This window comes from Canis lupus, chromosome 2, assembly GCF_048164855.1.
Source record: "Canis lupus baileyi chromosome 2, mCanLup2.hap1, whole genome shotgun sequence".
NCBI classification, from domain to species: domain Eukaryota; kingdom Metazoa; phylum Chordata; class Mammalia; order Carnivora; family Canidae; genus Canis; species Canis lupus.
Genome location: NC_132839.1, coordinates 41,230,493 through 41,250,191, shown reverse-complemented (window position 1 = coordinate 41,250,191; position 19,699 = coordinate 41,230,493). Strand labels below are relative to the sequence as shown.

General features: G+C 42.2%; 1 protein-coding gene and 1 long non-coding RNA gene across 3 annotated transcripts; one reads left to right on the top strand and one right to left on the bottom strand.

The window, feature by feature from the left end:
• Positions 1 to 2,666: 2,666 nt before the first annotated feature.
• SNRPA1 (small nuclear ribonucleoprotein polypeptide A') lies at positions 2,667 to 16,648 on the bottom strand. 2 transcript variants are annotated; one of them, XM_072796486.1, is made up of 9 exons: positions 15,794 to 16,648; positions 13,842 to 13,989; positions 11,786 to 11,864; positions 8,198 to 8,244; positions 7,846 to 7,948; positions 7,133 to 7,212; positions 6,639 to 6,714; positions 5,864 to 5,957; positions 2,667 to 3,130 (listed from the first exon to the last, which is right to left on the bottom strand). In XM_072796486.1, the coding sequence occupies exons 1-9, from the start codon at positions 16,215 to 16,217 to the stop codon at positions 3,072 to 3,074; spliced, it is 1,110 nt and encodes a 369-aa protein (XP_072652587.1). In that variant the 5' UTR covers positions 16,218 to 16,648; the 3' UTR covers positions 2,667 to 3,071. The 2 variants fall into 2 exon arrangements, with proteins under 2 accessions (XP_072652587.1, XP_072652598.1); XM_072796497.1 differs by having other exon boundaries at positions 15,986 to 16,648.
• On the top strand, positions 14,590 to 18,702 carry LOC140616115 (uncharacterized). Its single transcript, XR_012016644.1, has 2 exons — positions 14,590 to 16,184; positions 16,457 to 18,702. It is a non-coding gene; the product is annotated as an uncharacterized lncRNA (long non-coding RNA).
• The last annotated feature ends 997 nt before the right edge of the window (positions 18,703 to 19,699 follow it).

Here is a 19,699-nt window from a genome sequence, read left to right as displayed (position 1 = left end):
TGACCTGAGCTGAAGGCACGTGCTTAATTGACGGAGCCACCCAGGCGCCCCCTACTGCAGCATTTAAATTAGGTTAAATATCGGGCAGCCCCAGTGGCTCGGCGGTTTAGTGCCGCCTTCTGCCCAGGGATTGAGTCCCACATTGGGCTCCCTGCATGGAGCCTGCTTCTCCCTCTGCCTGTGTCTCTGCCTGTCTCTCATGAATAAATAAGATCTTTAAAAAATAATTAGGTTAAATATCTACATATATAAAACTATATATTTATGTATATGTAATTATATACATTTCCTAAATGTATAGTTCTTTGAACCTCAAAACCTAATCACATACAAATGCAGTTACAGGATTTCCTTCTCCTTTGGTGCCCATGGTTCTTGGTCACACCATTTCAAAGAATGAAGAGATCTATAGACCAGGAGAACAATGGTGGGCAGCAAAAGTTTATTGAGCCATAGTAAAGTGATAGTACAAAACTCCCGAAGAAGGGGACCCAAGAGGGCTGCCATTGGAGTTTCTAAGTCTAGAGTTTTATGGACTTGTTGGAGGGCTGTTTTAATCTGATTAACCCTCCCTGCACCTGTCATCCAATCGGACTTTTGTCATCTGTCACATGGGAAAGGGTAGAGGGCTCCTTCCAGAGTGGTGTAAAATCGTTTTAAGGGTTGTTTCCCCTTAGGGTGGGGCCCCTTGTCCTGCCCTGCCTCTCTTCAACTATCCTTCATCAATACTATAAAACTACTAATAATCAAATCAACATCTTAATGTAGTTACACAGAAATAAATCTGAGTGTTGCAGGACTATGCCACTGGTACAAGTTGCTACTATAACATGATAGAAGGTATCTTTGACCAAACCTTATGTTCTGCAAAATTGCACACTGAAAACATAGGGCTTCTGGGAAAAACTGGGTGAAGGCAAAACTCATTTTTCTGGTCCTGAGACACAAAGATGTTGGTTGAGCTCTGAGCCAAGGAGCTCTCGCTTTCATCTCATCAATTTTTGAAAAATCCTCACTTGGGACCATGGCATACAGTAGCAAGGTCTCCTGTTTTTTCTTAGCAGCTCTCAAATCATTAACCACAAGTCATTAAACTGTTTAGTACCAAAGTAATCCTGTTTAGTCCAGATCCATTCAGGGGATGGCACGTCTTGTATTATTGCTAAGTACTGCCCACAGTCAAAGCCAGGACCACAGTAAGCTACTTAAGAGGTAAATAAGGAACGTGACTGGAGGGAGGTGAACTGCAACCAATGTTATGACTGAGGCTAGTGACCAGAGGCTTCAGAATCCCCTTAATAGGTGGCTTATAAATGATGAGAGCAGGGAGCCTCCTGACTAGCATGGCAACAGCTTCCCTGGATCTTAAGTGTGGAGAAGAAAAATGGACTTGTTTTAGTTGTCCTATCAGAAACAGAAGTGTTGGGTAAATGTGCATTTACAGAAAGGCTCTGTGAAAGTATAGAAGGCAGCCTCATGGCCACTTAGGTCATGAAAGGTGCTGTAGAAGCTAAATTCTAATCCAGCCCAGGAAGATCTCTAAGACCACCCCCAACCCCACCCCACATCTTTCTGTTCTGATCCCATGTACACCTAGTAACATTCTAATCCCAAAGGGCATCTGGGTGAGGGGCACAGCAGAGCATGAATTGCAGTTATCTTCCTCTCAAATCAAATTCCAGTTTATAAATCCATCTACTGTGTATTTGGGTTAGTTCCTGGGTGCCTAAATGCCCCAGGCCTCAGGCAATCATTAAGAAACATCAAACTCCAAATCTGCTAAGGTGAGAATAAAACAAGAACACAGCAATCCACTCTGGTTTGAGCATCAGTAAGTGGATTACAGCAGACTGTTCTTGAAGGAGTTGACAGGCGCCAGGTAGATTTTAAGGAAGTGGTGAGAGGTTAAGGCTGGAAATCCTCTGGGGAGCATTGTCCTGATGGACAGCAACTGGGAACATACTGGAAGTGCAGCCCCAGGCCCCACGGGATCTTGCCATTTAAAAGGTGCCCTGAAGTTCACAGCACACTGGAGTTGTAAAGCACTGATTTAGGGTCATACTGAGGAAATCTAATGGCCAAGGTTTCCTGATACCCAAGTTCCATTTCCCTTCTGAACGCTCTACCCTCTTCTTTTCTTATAGTTGCTACTGCATGGGGGTTTAGCCCCACAGTGGCCCACGGTCCCATCTTCCCAGCCCGTCTTGTCAGCTCCTTGAAAATCAAACTCTTTCTTGTCTTATCCATCTTGTGCACACTTTATAAGAACAGCCAATCAGCCCATGAGCAATCACTCACAACCGTTCAGGGGTCTAAGAGGAGTGTTTCTCACATTTTGAATCTCCCAGGGAGCTTTAAGAAAAACCCAGAACATCAGATGAAAACATGGATGAAGGTGCTCACCTCCACCACCTTGTTCCTGAGATGAGCCTAAACAGGGTGTGAGAAATATAACAAAGTGTATTTGTATACTGCTTACTAGGCCAAGACACCCCACCCCCACCCCCAACCATGTCCTGCCTGCTGTCTCTGCTCAGATTCCAAAAAGCAGAAGTTGAATTCCCCTATAATTATTCCAATCAGTAATTAAAGACTGGCTGCCGCCTTTAATGAAGCTGTTGTTATTCTTTCTATGGGGAAAAAAATGCACCAGAGACTGCACAGTCTTACTGATAACCACGGGCAGCAAATTATCTTGAGTTTTATTAAGAACTTAAAAATCTAAACATTTTAGAGAGGCCTGGGAAGCCTATCTAGAAACATTGACTTCTGTCATTTCCAACCTCCACATGTCCATACCTCACAGCACTGCACACCCACCCACCCCCGCCCGATGACAGACAGCTTGGCAGCACAGTGAATGTCACATTTTTACTATTTGTAGAAAACTGGCATTTAGATTTCAAAATTTATAGTATTACAAAATTACGGGCAGCAGTCTTAAGCATTTCAACAATGCCTATAAGCTCCACTTTGCTGACTCAAACAAGGTTATTATTCCAAGTTCAAAAAAACAGGACTTGTCCCAAGTAGGCATATTACGCATCCTGCAGATACTTGGGCCACACTGCTCAGGACCCATTTGTGACTGTGTCTTCTTCCATCTCCTCTTCACCATCATCAGTGGGGCCTAAAGAAAAACACAAAGCCAGATGTCATATTGATTTTAGAGCATGTGCTTACTCCATATGCGAGTGGCCATTCTGTGAAGCTACTGCCTGCTAGTTCCTCCACTAGGTACAAAAACCCAACAACACCTGCCCTCAAAGACCTTATAGTCCAGAGACTACCCATCTTTGGCAGGTATGGGAAGGGATGGTCAATTCCTAGGGAATGGGCCACAAAGGTGCTTTATAAAAGTCAAACTCCCTGCCTGACATTCTAATAACCCATTTTGGGTTGATAATTCATTTTTTGTGAAGCTTACTTTGTTTTGTTCTTACCATTACCATAAAATGGCAAAGAAAATGGGAATACTCAGTGCCTTTAGGGTCTCTAAATTAGAGAAAATTTGGCAACAACCAAAGTCTTATATTTGCTCATCAATTTATGACAGACACTCTGGCCAATGTATTCTGAAAAAGGAAATGTTTTAACTCTGTCACGGTTTGGAAAAATTAGTCTTGTTTAAGCCCACTGCTTCTACAGTTAGCCCCAACATCAGTTTTCTTGATACCAAACTACCAAGATAAGAATGTCAGTCAAGTTTTGGCAAACTCAGAAGCCTAGGCCCACTGAAATCTACAGAGTACCCTGAACCATGTCCACCTTCCTCTCCCCAGTTAACTTCCAGATCACAGTGAAAATTCCAAGAGATCCTAAAGGCCCAAATGAAACATATTAGGGAAAACAAATAAACTCAATATTTCTGTCATATGACAATCACAATAAGCAACCTGAAACCACTGAGCCTTGAAAACCTTTGACAGACTTCCAATGCTCTCAGAAGATCGCATCTGTTACAGTCTGCAGGTACCTGTGTGGCCTACTGCATGCTTTCTCTGTTGGCTCGTCTCACCACGTTCTCCCTGTGCCTTGAACTTCACTCATACTGGCCTCTTTCAGTAAAAGTGTGCAAGGCTCCTATTTGCCATAGGTGCTTTTGTCTGTGCCCTTCCCCCACCCACTTTGCCACTAGAATGCCACTCTGCTTTTGTTTAGTTCAGCAATTCACAAACGCCTTAGTTTTAGGACACAAAGAGCTTTTGTTTATGTACATTTATCAATACAGTATTAAATTCACCAACACTGTATTAGACATTAAAACAGTATTTTAAAAAACAGTAATTCGTTAAAAAAAAGTCTCTGCTACACATTAACTTTTATGTTTTTATAAAAAAAAGAACATTTTCCAAAACAAAAATATTAAGTGAGAAGCTTAGTATTATTTTATTTTATTTTTTTGCCTATCTCTGGAATGTCTGATGAAGAGCAGCCAGCTGGACCCTGGTAGGTACTGGCTTCATCAATCCACTGCTGCAATACATTGTTTTCACTGAAGGATATGAAGAAAATCGGCCTCACCCAGATGTGCAGCTAGGAAAGGAAGGAGTATTCTAACAGTCTTTGAGGACAATTGTGGGTTTTCCGAGTATATGCTAAAACTTGACAAAAGTGGTAGTTTCTGAAGGGTTAGTGTACAAGATGGAGCCTGAAACCTTATCAATAAACTTTCCATACTCTTACTTGAAAATCCATAGATGTATCTCATTTTCCTTAAAGTGACGAGTTTACTTCGTGTTCAAGAAGATGCCTGCCTCTCAATTAAAACCACTGCATGAGTGCAAGGAGACAACCGTCCAACTTAGGCATGTGCTCATGCACACCCCCCTCTTGCAACCCAGAATATCAAAAGATGTGCACTTAAAAGGTGGTATTTGATAACATTTATCTCTCTGCTTCACAAGGGAAGCAGTTATCTTACTGAGAGTCCACAGTAGTTTAGAATGATGACTACTAATATCCTTTGGGCCACTGCTTTGACCTGTGCCAAGACACCAGCAATTTTACCCACCACTACTCCTGCACCAGCATTGCAAATGTCAGTAATGGGGGAAAAAGCAAGTAACACACTAGTGTCATTATACAAAGTTCTCACCTCTGAGATGCCTGCAGGCTCAAGAGCTACATAGTGGGAACCACTGGTCTAATTAATGTCTTACTCATTTTTTGCTTCCGTTCAAACATGATTTGCTCAAGGGAACCTTCCCTGAGTTGCCAGGCGAGGTAGAAGCCCTCAGTTACATCCATATCAAAACTTATACTATGTGTTATGTTGAGTAGTTTTTACTTTACACCTCCAACATCCTGTCACAAAGTTGGCCTTCAAATATCAGAATAGCCAACGCTTACCGAAAATTTAGGCTAATGTTGTAAGTGCTATCTATGAACTGTCTTACTTATCCTCCCAAAAACCTTTTGAAGTTGTTACTATATGTTACTTCAAAATTTAAAATGAAGATATGGACTTAAAATTAAGTGAGGATGAAGAAATTCACCTAAAGATAGAGCCGGTGAGGCTAAGATCTGAGCTTCATGCTGTTTGCCCCCGAAGCTTGTGTTTCCAAGTAGTAAGGTATCTATCCTACACACACAGACACACATACACACGGGTCCAAATCTACAAGGTTACTCTAGTGTTCGGTTTCACTGCATGGCTGGGGAATAATGTATGTTTCAACTTTTACATCAAAAACTCTCAGAGTCCTATATCATAATATTCTACATCAAACAACTTCTCTTTGAAGAGCATATAGAGGGATTTCGTGTACGTTGATGCAAGCATTTCTGGGGTCATAGCATCTGAACTGTTTTGGAATCACTTCAAGTATAACATTAATTTATTTGGAAGTCATGTCCTGACCTGATCTGCGTTCTCTGCCAGGTATCTGACCGGACTGTAGCAAGCCCTTCAGCCGCTCCACCTCAGCCAGGGTTGACGCATTTGCTATAGCATTCTGGAGGACAGAAAACAATGGACATGACCAGTTTATTGCATCTAAGTGTCAATCACACAGAAAACCCTACAGAAGTCCACGGCAACTCTGTGAGGTGGACTATTATACAGTTGTGCTGGGGTAAGAATTTTATCGTCATGTTGAAATCAAACCAAATCATAAATTCCCCAAATTGGTAGATGGATGTGGACCCTCTTACAAGAGAGAAAATAATCATTGCACATGTCCTAACAATTTAGTGAATTAAAGCACCTTTTTGGAACTATGTTACTGGATAATCTAGGAAGCAGTATTATGAAATTAGGATTTCCCATGATTAACTAACAGATCTTTCAGACAGCAAATCTTTGAAAAGCTAAGGCAAACACTGAGACAACATGCTAAGGTAATTTAACTATTTAAAAAAAAAAAAATAGATCCTGGGAAAATGACAAAGAACCAGAGCTGCCTCTGCTTTGACTGGCTCATGTAAATAATTCAAGTCAAAATCAGGTAGTAACTTTAAGCTAGTTCCTTCCTTACACGGAACATAGCAGGAACCTAACTCTTGTGGGGTTGTGGGGTGGGGTGGGGTGGGGTGGGGGAAGACACTACAATGTTTAGAATTTGGTCAATTACATATTTCATGTCCTAAAACCCACGGCAACTCTTTCCAGTCCAAGAGTCCTAACCCGTTATTACCTTGATTGCTTCTACATCCCCTGGAGATGGCCCACCTTTCTTTTTGTCAGTTGGCAAACCAGCACCTGGATTGAAACTTGGGAGGGGAAAGGAGAGGGAAGAATGCAACTGTTAAATCCAGACAAGGGAAACTGCTTCTCTTTTACTTTCAAAAAAAGCTTTTGAAAGTAATTCAACCAGTGTAGTATCTTATCTTTGTTAACAAACTGATACAAGAAACTCCCTCCTTCAGAAACACCACCCAGTTCATCTTCCTATAGAGAAGAAGCAGGAAGTATACAATGTCGCATTAAGACTGAACATGGAAGTATTTGCTAACCTGATGGAAATCTCATGTGATGTGTGGACCAGTGATGGTCACGGGGCTATCATCACACGAATTCAATACTGTGTTAGTCACAGGTGTTTTGTTTAATTCTGTAGGAGGGCAAAAAGCCAGACAGATAGTGTTTCTGAAGGTGAAGTGGAGTGAAGTTGGATTATCTGTATCTTACGTTTTGCTTCTCCTGGCAATATCCTTTGCAAGTTGTGCACCCCGTTTGCCCTTGAACATTTTCTCTGCTTCCTGACGCTCCTACAGCAACACCACACACAGAGTTAATGGAAATAGGAATACCACATGCATTTAAATGCATTCCTCAGAAAACATGGAAGGAAACTCTCCTGAAACACTCGGGGCTGGTAAAAATACCAAAAAGCCAATTTCAAATTAAAAGGAGACAAATGGCCTTGCCTTCTCTGGTGAAAGCTCCCTGAAGAAAGTTCCCCCTCCTAGTTTCGAGGAGGGGGTCTGGAGGAACTAAGAATGTTTAAAAAGAAAAAACAAAAAACACAAACCACACACAAACCAAAAACACACCTAGTAAAGAGAAAATCATTCTAACAATTACAGCTGCTGAAAAATGGATTATACTAAGGTCCCCACAGGGGAGTGGATCTAAACGATCTGTTGTTGATGGTGCTCATGGTTGCTCTGATATTGTACTACCTCTGAATGACCAACACTACCATGTAAGACAGCTTTAACTCAAAGTCCTGCTATATAAACTCTGCTATGAAAAATAAAGGACTTAACATTTTCCTTCCCACATTTTTATTACAAACCAATAGGAAAACTCATTAGGCAATTAAAAAAAAATCAGTAACAAAAGTATAAAATGAAACACACGAATCTACAATGACTTATAACCCACAGAACAATACTTACTTTTAGTTTCACTTTCTGGAAATCCAGTACTCTGACTTGCGGAACTTTATAAATTACATACAGTCTATAATGCTTCTTGTTTGTTACAGGATTTCTCAGAATACTACAAGAAAAGGAATAACATAATGCCAATCTTACTCACAGTGCAGCATTCAACAGGTCCATTTTAATGGAATCAGATGAGTCAATTTTGTCATGTTGCAGAGTTATTAAATTCACATTGGGGAGGTTTCACATTTTCAGTCCTTGTTTTTCAAAGGTCCTTCTTACTAACTGTTTGCTCTAAGATCAAGGCTGGTAATGGTGCTATTATAAAGGACTTAACTGTCACCACCACAGATCATTTCCATACCTTAGGTAAGTCAGTGATTTGAGAGATGCCAAAGGGTCTAGGTCACCCTGTAAAAGAAATGGCCAGAGGTAAGAATATGAATACCATAGGCTATTCTGATACTCTGATATGGCAGATGCCTTTGGAACAGGGACTCCTATCTTTTATTTCTTTAATGCCCTAGCACCTAGCACAATACTAGCACATCACCGATGCTTAGTAAATTACTGACTAAACTGTTAAGTAGATTTGAACTTCTTAAACTGAAAATCCTAGCCATAACAGCTTCTGTCTCAATATTAAGAGACCCCTCCCCCTCAAAAAAATTATATGTCCTGTAGCAAGCTCAAAAGGGCTAGACTTTAAAGGAATTATTTAGAAAAGAAATATATTAAAGTTTATGTGACTTCAGAGCAAATTATTCACACAAGGAACCTCAAACTGGATCTTGGGGTAAGGCGGTTTTTACCACTAGTACCTGGACATGCCTGGTGGTGACACAGGCATATCATCGTTGAGGCCTGGCACCTTTATTCAAGGTTCCCTCAAACTGCTTTAGATAATTATTCAAGGACAAAGAGTATAGGGGGAAGAAAAAGGACACAATTATGGGATAAAGGCAAGTTAGTTTTTGATTCTTTCCAAATTATCACATAAGATACAGCTCAACAAGGATAGCAAAACCAAAAGCCTATGGTCAACAACTACAATTAACCTAGACGAAAAGGCATTCTGGCAAGAATCCTAGCAGGTAGAGACAGACCATTGTGAGAGCTGCAAGACTGGCTTGGGAGCCAGCATTTGTACAGGAAGCAACAGCAGGACAGCAGAAAGGCTTGTGACAAATGTGAATACCCCAAAATGACCAAGAGTTCAGTCTGAGAACAGCAGCCAATAGCTATGTATCTTCCAATAAGGAGTACATTAAGTCCTGAAGCAGCTGGGCAATTCTGGCCCTCATTCTTCGTACTAAACACAAATGGTATCCTTTCCAGGACAAAGCCCTACAGTGAGGATAGACTGGTAGGACCAGACTGAAATTGAGGACAAGGCAAAAGGAATAATGAGAGAAAAGTACAGGGGTACAGAGTAGGAGTTCAGAAAATAGTCTGCCATTTTTATTTTATTTTTTTTAAGATTTTGTTTATTCATTCATGAGAGAGAGAGAAAGAGAGAGAGAGAGAAAGAGGCGGAGACACAGGCAGAGGGAGAAGCAGGCTCCATGCAGGGAGCCCGATGCAGAATCTCCAGGATCATACCCTGGGCTGAAGGCAGCGCCAAACTACTGGGCCACCAAGGCTGCCCCTGGTTGCTATTTTTAAAGGCTTCACAATCAACCATCAGAGGGAGCTCTAGAGCATGCTACTGGCATGTCACCCCTAAAAGGGATACACAAGATGACCTAAAAGAAGACAAAGACAAACATCGAATGATCTCACTCGTATGTGTAATCTAATAATTAAAGAAAAACGAACAACTCTCAGCAACACGGAGTTGAATGGTGGTTACTGGGAACCCTGGGTGGCGCAGTGATTTAGCGTGCCTGCCTTTGGCCCAGGGCGTCATCCTGGAGACCCGGAATCAAATCCCACGTCGGGCTCCTGGTGCATGGAGCCTGCTTCTCCCTCTGCCTATGTCTCTGCCTCTCTCTTTCTCTCTCTCTCTCTGTGTGACTATCATAAATAAATAAAAATTTTAAAAAATTAAAAAAAAAAAAAAGAATGGTTACTAGAGGCTGAAGTGTGGGGGAGGAGGGGAAATGAGCTACTGATCAGAGTACAAACTTTCAGTTATAAGACAAGTAAGTTCTGTTTGACATGGGGACTATTTACTACTGTATACTTGAAATTCGCTGATAATAGATCTCAAGTACTCTTACCCTACAAATAAAAAAGTAAATACTTGAGTGATGAATATGTGAGTTTGGTAACAGTGACCACTTCAAAACTATACATCTATCAAAATCACACTTTGCATCTTAAATACATACAATTTTTATTTATCACTCAAACTTCAGTAAAGCTGCAAAAAAACAAAACAAAAAGGAACAACGAATGGCAACTTTTGTTACACAGAGACACAGAAACTGTGGAAAACAGTGTCTTGATGGGTTTCTTAAAGACAGAATTAAGTAAATAATATGTGGGGGGTTTGAAATGTTTAAGGTCACTATTTAAGAAACTAGAGGTATTGGTTAACTCAAAACTGTAATAAATACGTATTTTAGTTCCTACAATACTAAGAATAGGAATGAGTAATTCCTACACTCTTAGGAAAAGAATGACAGAGAGACACACACAGAGACACACACACACACACACACACACACACACACACACACAGAGTGAACACAGTAAAAGAGAGAAAAAGAAATGAATGATGAGTGGGTCAAACAATAACCTCCAGAAAAAGTGAGAAGACAAACTCAAATACACCAGTAATTAAATTAAATGTAAGCAGACCAAATACTTCATTTAAAAGAAAGACTTCAAACTGGATTTCACAAAACAATCTTATCATTCGCTGTTTTCAAGAGATAAATCTAAAACATAAGTTACAGTAAAGCCTGAAGTTAATTTCGGATAGAAAAAAATATACAAATACTAAATAAAAGAAAGCTTGTTTGGGCGTAATTACAGCAGATAAAATAAACAGGGTAAAATATCACTAAAAAAGATAAAGAGGAGCACGACACAATATTAAAAAGGTTAGTTTACCAGGAAGGTATTAACAATTTAAAATTTGTGTATATCAACTAAGAGAACTTCAAAATACATTACTAAAATACAACTCCCTGTCAAATCCAGGAAGATGTATGAGATTTTTTTTTTTTTTTTTAAGATTTTATTTATTTACTCATGAGAGACACAGAGATAAGCAGAGACACAGGCAGAGGGAGAAGCAGACTCCATGCAGGGAGCCCAATATGGGACTCGATCCCGGGACTCCAGAATCATGCCCTGGGCCAAAGGCAGATACTTAACCGCCAAGCCACCCAGGCGTCCCAATGTATGAGACTTTAACACACCTTTTCCAGTAACTGATAGCACAAACTCAGCCTTCATCTTTACAAACAGCTTTAAATATAAATACAATATACATAAAAATACAGCCTCTATCCTGGCACACATTTCCTTTGAATGTGCATTTTGGGTTGAAAATCTGGTATATTTTAGAAAAGACAGCCTGACCAGTCAGTGCTCTCTTACTTTTGGAGTTAAGTACTCCTTTAAGAATCCGAAGGAAGGGCAGCCTGGGTGGCTCAGTGGTTTAGCACCACCTTCAGCCCAGGGCGGGATCCCGGAGACCCAGGATCGAGTCCCACATAGGGCTCCCTGCATGGAGCCTGCTTCTCCCTCTGCCTGTGTCTGCCTCTGTCTCCATGAATAAATAAAATCATAAAAAAAAAAAAAAAAAAAAGGAAAAAAAAAAAAAAGATGAGCTACAGAGTGGAAAAGGCTATTTAACTGAACGAGGCCCTGATCTTGAATTAAGAAGATAAAGGATGATGGATGATGAAAAAACTTTCTGGACTTTCTAAGTTGTAAGAGGCAAGTAGCACCTTTAATTCCTCCCCCAAATACACCCCCCTCACCCGGTTGGACTTACCAGTTCCACAAGACTATTGTTGGTGAGAATGAGTTCTGTCAGACAGGGTAGAGCCTGATCAAGTCCCTCACCTATACGGCTAAAATGAAAATAAAAGACTTCTGTAAAAGTGAAAAAAAAAGTAGGTAAGCTAACCATTTTATCTAAATCCTTGAACAGAAGATTTCAGACTCTAAAGGTGAAAGAACTTTAGAGATCTTTGTTCCACCACCCTATTTGACAGGGAAAATGAAGCATGAAAGGGAAAACCTTGTCTGGGGTCACAAGGTTAGTGGCGGAAGTGGGGTGATTTTAGAACCTACGCCTCCCAAGGGTTGCCTGGGGTTCCTTCCATCACCACACTATCTAGTGAAAGCTAAGAGAGGAAGAAACTCCCGTGTAGAACTTTTGTGCAGGTAGCACAGAAGTACAAGTGACTCTGCATTCACACCTCAGGTACACAACAAACAACAACTACATCAGGGAATGGTTAAATCCATAAGAAAAAATTTTTTTAAAGATTTTATTTATTCATGAGAGATAGAGAGAGAGTCCAAGACACAGGCAGGGGGAGAAGCAGGCTCCCTGTGGGGAGCTGGATATAGGACTTGATCCCAGAACCCTGGGATCACGACCTGAGCCAAAGGCAGATGCTCAACCACTGAGACACCCAGGTACCCCTGAAATACGACATTTTTAAAAAGCAAGTCATTGAGGTGCCTCAGTCAGTTGAGTGTCTGACTCCTGATTTTGGCTCAGGTTGTGATCTCAGGGTCTTGGTAGGGAGCCCTGTGCCAGGCTCCATGCTCACTGGAGAGTCAGCTTTGGATTCTCCCCTTTTGTCCCTCCCTCCCTCCACTTGCATCTGAGCATGTGTGTGCTCTCTCTAAAATAAATAATCTTTAAAAATAAAAAAATAAGAAAGTCACTACCTAATACTTCTTAAAAACATTGTCTATTGACTTTCAACAACTTTTTTTGATAGAATTTACTCAGAGATTGGGGATCCCTGGGTGGCTCAGCGGTTTAGCGCCTGCCTTTGGCTCAGGGAGCAATCCTGGAGTCCCGGGATCGAGTCCCATGTCAGGCTCCCGGTGAGGAGCCTTGCCTCTCCCTCTGCCTGTGCCTCTCTCTCTCTCTCTCTCTGTGTCTATGAATAAATAAATAAATAAAAATCTTAAATATATATATATATATATATATATATATATATATATGTAAAATTCTAAACATCAGTTGTAAAGAAAAACAAATGGCAGAGGGTGTGAGTTAGAGACATTCATTCAGCCAAAAATATAACTGTTGGGGGTGCCAGGGTGGCTCAGTCAGTTAAGCGCCTGACTCTTGATTTCGGCCCAGGTCTCGATCTCAGGGTGCTGCAACAGAGCCCCACAAGGAGGTTTACACTCAGTGGGGAAGCTGCTTGAGGATTTCTCTCTCTTTGCACCACTCCCTGCTCTCAGGCATGGGCTTTCATTCCCTAAAATAAATCAGTCTATCTATCTATATAAAATTGTTGAACTTTACATATCTTCAAAATATAATCCCTCTGATAATTACAATTAGTTTTAGAAGCCAAAATATGCACAAAACAGAATATTTGCAATTTAAATATCTATTACCATAAATATATAAGTATTTCTGAACAAATGCAAATAAAAACAAGACCATTACCAAGTTAATCTATGGGCCTATATGGCAAAAGTGTAGCTTGTTTCTCATTTTAAAAAGAAATACATTAAAAAAAAAAAAAAAAAAGACATACATAGGTCAGCCCCACTGGCCCAGCAGTTTAGCGCTGCCTACAGCCCAGGGTGTGATCCTGGAGACCCGTGATGGAGTCCTGCATGGGGCTCCCTGCATGGAGCCTGCTTCTCCCTCTGCCTGTGTTGTGTCTCTGCCTCTCTCTCCAAGTCTCTCTTGAATAAGTAAATAAAATCTAAATAAATAAATAAATAAATAAATAAGAATACGTAGGCTCAACTGGCAGTATATGTACTATGGCTTCTTCAGGGAATGCTGCAATATTTACTCTGGGGGGCGGGGGGAGAATTACTCTCCACTAGCAGACACTTACCATATTCTATTGTTGTTCACTAATAATGTTTTCAGCCTTCTCAACAAAGGAAAACCATCCAGTTTCCTGATTTCATTGTCAGAAAAATCAATAGCATCAAACTGGTCTAAGGTAGCACCCAGATTTTCAATGACAGGAATTTTATACCCTGCAAAGTAGAAGGAAAAAAAAAAATACACAAGTATTGATATGGCTAAACGATACCTTAAAACCTTAGCAGTACTTCATGGTAATTTGACTCAAAGCTTCCATTTATTTAGAAAGTGTTTACCTGGTACCTGTGCTGTGCCAAACACTGTGCAAGTATCTGGCACATAAAATGAGGAACAAGGATCAGATGGCCCACTGCCACAGTCTAGGAGTGGACATGAAGTCAGTCATGACAACACCCGACACTTATTGATAGTAATATTGGTAGCTAACATTTGCAGGAGTATTTTTTAAGGTCCCTCACGCTGTTATAACCAAAGCTCCAGAAATAGGTAAATGGCATAATGAGAATTTACATTGTAAGCTGCTTTTTTGTCAGCGTCCAAGTCTTGTTCATACATTGTGGACAACAGCTCTTGACTCTGTTTGCATTCCCACAGGCCAGATTCATAAAACTTACCAGGATATCCTTGTGATCTCATGACAGTTCTCCCTTACTGTACACTTCCCCCAGCTCCAATTCAGAGTTGAAGGTCAACAGTTTATACACAATAATACATCACCCTGTGAACAATTCACCAAACCCTCACGAGTTTGTCTTAAATGGGCATAACTACTGTGCTAGGTGCTGGCGGAAGAAAGAAACGAATCCAAGCCAAGGTTAAAGTACATAATTCAGAGCAACAAGGGTTGTAGCAAAGCAAACGCTATATCAAAACAAGTAGCCTCAACACTCGATGCACTTCACGCTTAGATGGTTAAAGATCAATCTTCGCCAAGAGAGCGACACTTAATTTCAACAAAATGAAAGCAGTCTGGCTTTGTCAGCAAGGAATCCAAGCTTAAGGCAAAGCCCACAACAGTGCTGCACCTCAGACGGTGTTCTTCTGTGGAGCCAAATCTCAGGCCCAAATTGTATTCCCAGAGAAACTGCTCTTCACATCATTCCTAGAGTCATTTCCTTGAAATGCTGATTAGACAGCTGCACTCCCAATTTCCCACCAAGCCTTTACTAAGGTTGAAATGGCTACGTGAATTTGAATAGTTCAGAGCTTCTACCGCCTTCCACAGGGAACTTGTACTGCAAGCCTCTTTAAAACCTTTTTTTTTTCTTTCAGTATTTTACTTATTGATTTCAGAGAGAGAGAGAGAGAGACAGATGGCACAAGCAGGGAGAGCAGCGGGCAGAGAAAGAGGGAGAAGCAGGCTCCCCTCGGAGCAGGGAGCCCAATGCGGGGCTGGATCCTAGGACCCCTGGGGATCAAAGGCACTTAACCGACCGAACCACCCAGGTGCCCCTCAAATGCTTTGATAAAAGAGAAATATGGGACAACTGAAGGGAAGAGGGAAGAAATCTTGCGGAAGCAATCGCTTTTGTTCTCCGACGTCATTTCCCCCCTCGCAAATTACAGGTAACACGTTCTCTTACCTACGCTCGTCCCACAGTAACACCTGAACGTATTTACGAAGAACCAACCAGCCGCTGCGCACTAGCGTTACCAGCACGAACAACTTGCCAGCTCTCAAATAGTTGAGACTGAGAACTACGCCAAGCAAGGCCTGCCTGAGGCCCTCGGCTGTGGACCAGGAAGCGATCTACTGGCTGGGCGTGTGAGTAGGAACGAGGGTAACCCAAGGCTCAGAAGGGCCTAGGGATGGTCTCTGGCAGCACCGGGAAGACGCAGCCCCGGGCGGTGCTGCCACAGTCCGGCTCGGCGCCCACAAGGCAGGCCCGCGGGCCAAGCGCCGGCCCTCCGAGCACGCGGCTGGGCGCGAAGGCCCACCCACTCCTCGAGACTCACCCCGGAGATCCAGCTCGCGGTCCCGCACGGCGTTGGTGTACTGAGCCGCCTGCTCGATCAGCTCCGCCGTCAGCTTCACCATCCTGCTGCCTCCCGCTGCCGCTGCCGGTGCCGCGGCCCACCGGCTGCTTCCCGCCGCCTCCCGCCCGCCAGACTTCCCGGCGTACCCCGCGCCCCGCCGCCAGGCCTCACCAATCGCAGCCGGCGCATGCGCGCGCCGCTCGGCACCCAGGCCGAAGTAATCGATCGTGAGCCACGCCCACGATCTCGTCGTCTGCGGAGCTGCTGGAGCGCGCGGAACGTGTCTCGGGTTCTGGGTTTTTCCTTGGGGCGTGCTTGAAGGAGGGCCCCTGATTCCTGATGATGCTCTTGTCCGCAAGTTAAGCAAAATGTAATCGCACCCGAATAGAACTTTCTCATGCATCAATGCATTTTGAGGCGGGAGGAAACGCTGTGTCTGCCCTCGCCCCACCCAGGAGGGACGGGCACCCGGGGGATCCAGTGAAAGGTTCAGGACTTCAGGATTCCCGCCCCACCAGGGCAGGGTCGATCACAGCCCGCCCCGCTGGGATCGTCTTACCACCTAGCGCGCCCGACCCTGCCCCGCGCACAGTTAAGTTTTCGGTTAGGCTTGTGACCTCCAGGTATTTAAATATTTAACAGAAGCACGGGATACAGAAGAGTGCGCAAACCAGGAATCTGCAACGTGAAGAATACCCGCAGAGGGAGCGCACCTGCGTTGCTGCCTCCGGGTCCAGAAAAAAGAACACTTTTCCGAAAGCCTCCATCCCTTCCCAAAGGCAACCAGGAATCCCAACACCACAGATTAGTTTTTGCTTGCTTTTGATACAAATAGAGTCACGCAGCGTGCTCCCGTGCCTGGTGTCTTTGGTTTTGTGTTATAACTGGAATCCGTCCCAGGTTGCATCCAGCAATGGTTGTTTACTTTCGCTGCTGTGCAGAATCCCATGGTATATCTCAGACCACAATTTAGCCATTCTGCTGTTGATGGACATTAGGATCGTTTTGTCGTGGGGCTGTTCCGAATACCGCTATGCATTTTTGTTGTACGTGGATCCAATGCACACGTGTCCAAGTTTCTCCAGGAGTAGAGCTTCTGGGCATAGGGTATACTATCATCAATAAGTAATGCCTAACAGGCCAAGAGGCTGAAATAATACTAATATACATACTCTAGCTGTGTGCAAGAGGGTTTCCATCACTTCCAACCTCAGCCCCTTTAGTATTGCCAGTATAACTGTGGGGACTGGGGTGCATGGGTGGCCCAGTTGGCTAAGCGTGGGACTCTGGATTTCTGCTCAGGTCATGATCTCGGGTAGTGGAATGGAGCATGACCATTGGGCTCAGCGAGGAGCCTGCTTGGGATTCTCTCTCCCTCTCCCTCTGCTCCTCCCTGTGCATGCAAATTCTCTTTCAAATAATAGTAGGGCAGCCCTGGTGGCTCAGCGGTTTAGCGCCGCCTTCAGCCCAGGGCGAGATCCTGGAGACCCAGGATCAGGTCCCACATCAGGCTCCCTGAATGGAGCCTGCTTCTCCCTCTGCCTGTGTCTCTGCCTCTCTGTGTGTGTGTCTCTCATGAATAAATAAAGTCTTTAAAAAATAAAATAATAATAATAAAAACAAATAATATTAGTATAAAAAATAATTATGGGGATTCTTATGGATGTGTTGCACTATTGTTTTGATTAGCTTGTCTCTAATAACTAATGAAGTTGAGGACCTTGTCATGTATGGTGTCTATTCAGGTATCTTTTGCAAAGTGCCCATTCAAGTCTGTGGTCCGTTTTCTTTTCTTACTGGATTGTCTGACTTTTTTTTTATTGATTAATGGGATTTCTTTATGTATGCTGGATGTGAGCACACTCTGAGGCCTCCTTTTGCACTTTTTTTTTTCTTTTGGTTAAAACTGCTTAAATACAAAAGAATTTGCAGAGACCAGAAATACTGTCCTTGTACAAGTCATCAATGCAGCAAACACAAATTATAGTCCATTATGTTCTGTTTAGGATAACATCCTATTCCCTAGATCACCAAATCATAATCTGGCTGCAATTCAAATCAAAAGGCTACTAAAGTAGCTTCCTCAACCCATTTTGCAGTGAGAACAAGGTTTCAAATGGTCCAGTTCAAGAGGAGTTCTCAGAGGAAAAGCTTAGCTCAGAAAGCCCTACGCATTGACTATCTTTTGTCCTCTTTTGTTGGGACAAAGTTTCACTGTGGTCATGTAGTCTGGGACAGAAAAAATTTTTCTGCTTACAGGCCTTTCCACTCTTTTTTTTTTTTTAAGATTTTATTTATTTATTCATGAGAGACCTAGAGAGAGACAGAGAGAGGCAGAGACACAGGCAGAGGGAGAAGCAGACTCCGTGCAGGGAGCCCGACGTGGGACTCGATCCTGCGACTCCAGGATCAGGTCCTGGGCTGAAGGCGGCGCTAAACCTCTGAGCCACCCCAGGCTGCCTGGCCTTTCCACTCTTAATGGTATTGTTTGATGACTGGAAGTTTCTAATTTTTATGTAATTCAATTCATCTTTTCCTTTCTGGTTAGAGGGTTGTATGTCTGTGCATGTGCCCCCAAATATTTTGTTGCTGTTGTCTACTGGAGGCTTAATTGTTTTACCTTTCACACGTAGCTCTACCATCCCCCAGAATTCATTCCTTTTGAAATTTTTATTGAATTATGATATACTCACAGCAGAAGGCAAACCAAGCACACCCAAGTAACTGGCATCCGGATCAAGAACAGGACATTGCCACATTTGAGAAACTCCCTTCTTGTCCTTTTAGTCACACTCTTGCCCTAGTGGTAACCACGTCTTGCATAGATTGGTTTTGCTTAATTTTATATTTATGCAAATAAAATTGTGCCTTATGTATCTCTTGCTTAACATTGTTAGTTGTAGTTAACTTATTTTCATTGTTATATAGTATTTTGTTGTGTGAATATTCCAATTTATCCATTCTGCTGTTGATGAACATTTGGGTAATTTCCAGTTTGAACAATTAAAAATAGTACACCTATTATAATAGTGCACCTATGAATACAGCACCTATGAATACATATGCTAATACATACATGGAAATGGATTTGCTGGATCATAGGGTTAACTTACATTCACCTTAAGTTGATTCTTACTAGTTATCCTAAGTGGTTGTACTAATTTACACTCATTAACATTTGATAGTGTCTGTCTTTTTAATTTTGGCTATTCTGGTGGGTCAGCAATGGTATTGCATTGTGGTTTTAATTGTATTTTCTTAAGTACTAACACAATTGAGAACTTTAAAAAAAAAATATTGTCCATTTAGATCACTGCTATTTGAAATGTCTGTTTAAGTGTTTTGCACATTTTTCTATTGGGCTGTTCTTTTTTGCTGATTTGCAGATTTTTATATTTTTTGGATATGAGTTCTCGTAAGATATATGTGTAGTGAATATGTTCCCCCTCTCTGTGACTTGCCTTTTCTTAATGGTGTCTTTTGATGAACAGAAGTTCTTAATTTTTTTTTTAAATTCTTTATTTACTTAACAGAAGGAGAGAGCACAAACAGGGGGAGCGGCAGAGGGAGGAGGAGAAGCAGGCTCCCCTCTGAGCAGGGAGTCCAACATGGGGCTTGATCCCTGGGTCCTGGGATCATGACCAGAGTCAAAGGCAGATGCTTTGACTGAGCCACCCAGGCATTCCTGGAAGTTCTTAATTTTAATGTATAATTTATGAACTTTTCCTTATGTAGTTCATGTTCTTTTTAGTCCTCTTTAAGAAATTTGCCCACCCCCAACTCATGAATATTTTCTTCTAAAAGTTTTGTTGTTTCACCTTTCACATTTGGATTTGCAGTATGTCTGGAATAGACATTTGTGTATGGTCTGGGGTAGGGATCAAG

Excerpts from the sequence above, each read along its gene's own strand:
- SNRPA1 (XM_072796486.1), bottom strand. The coding sequence starts at position 16,217 with ATGCATGAGAAAGTTCTATTCGGGTGCGATTACATTTTGCTTAACTTG. Across the intron at positions 8,245-11,785 it reads ACAATAGTCTTGTGGAACTG|GGTGACCTAGACCCTTTGGC; the intron begins GTAAGTCCAACC and ends TTTCTTTTACAG. Across the intron at positions 7,213-7,845 it reads TCCAGAAAGTGAAACTAAAA|GAGCGTCAGGAAGCAGAGAA; the intron begins GTAAGTATTGTT and ends GTGTTGCTGTAG.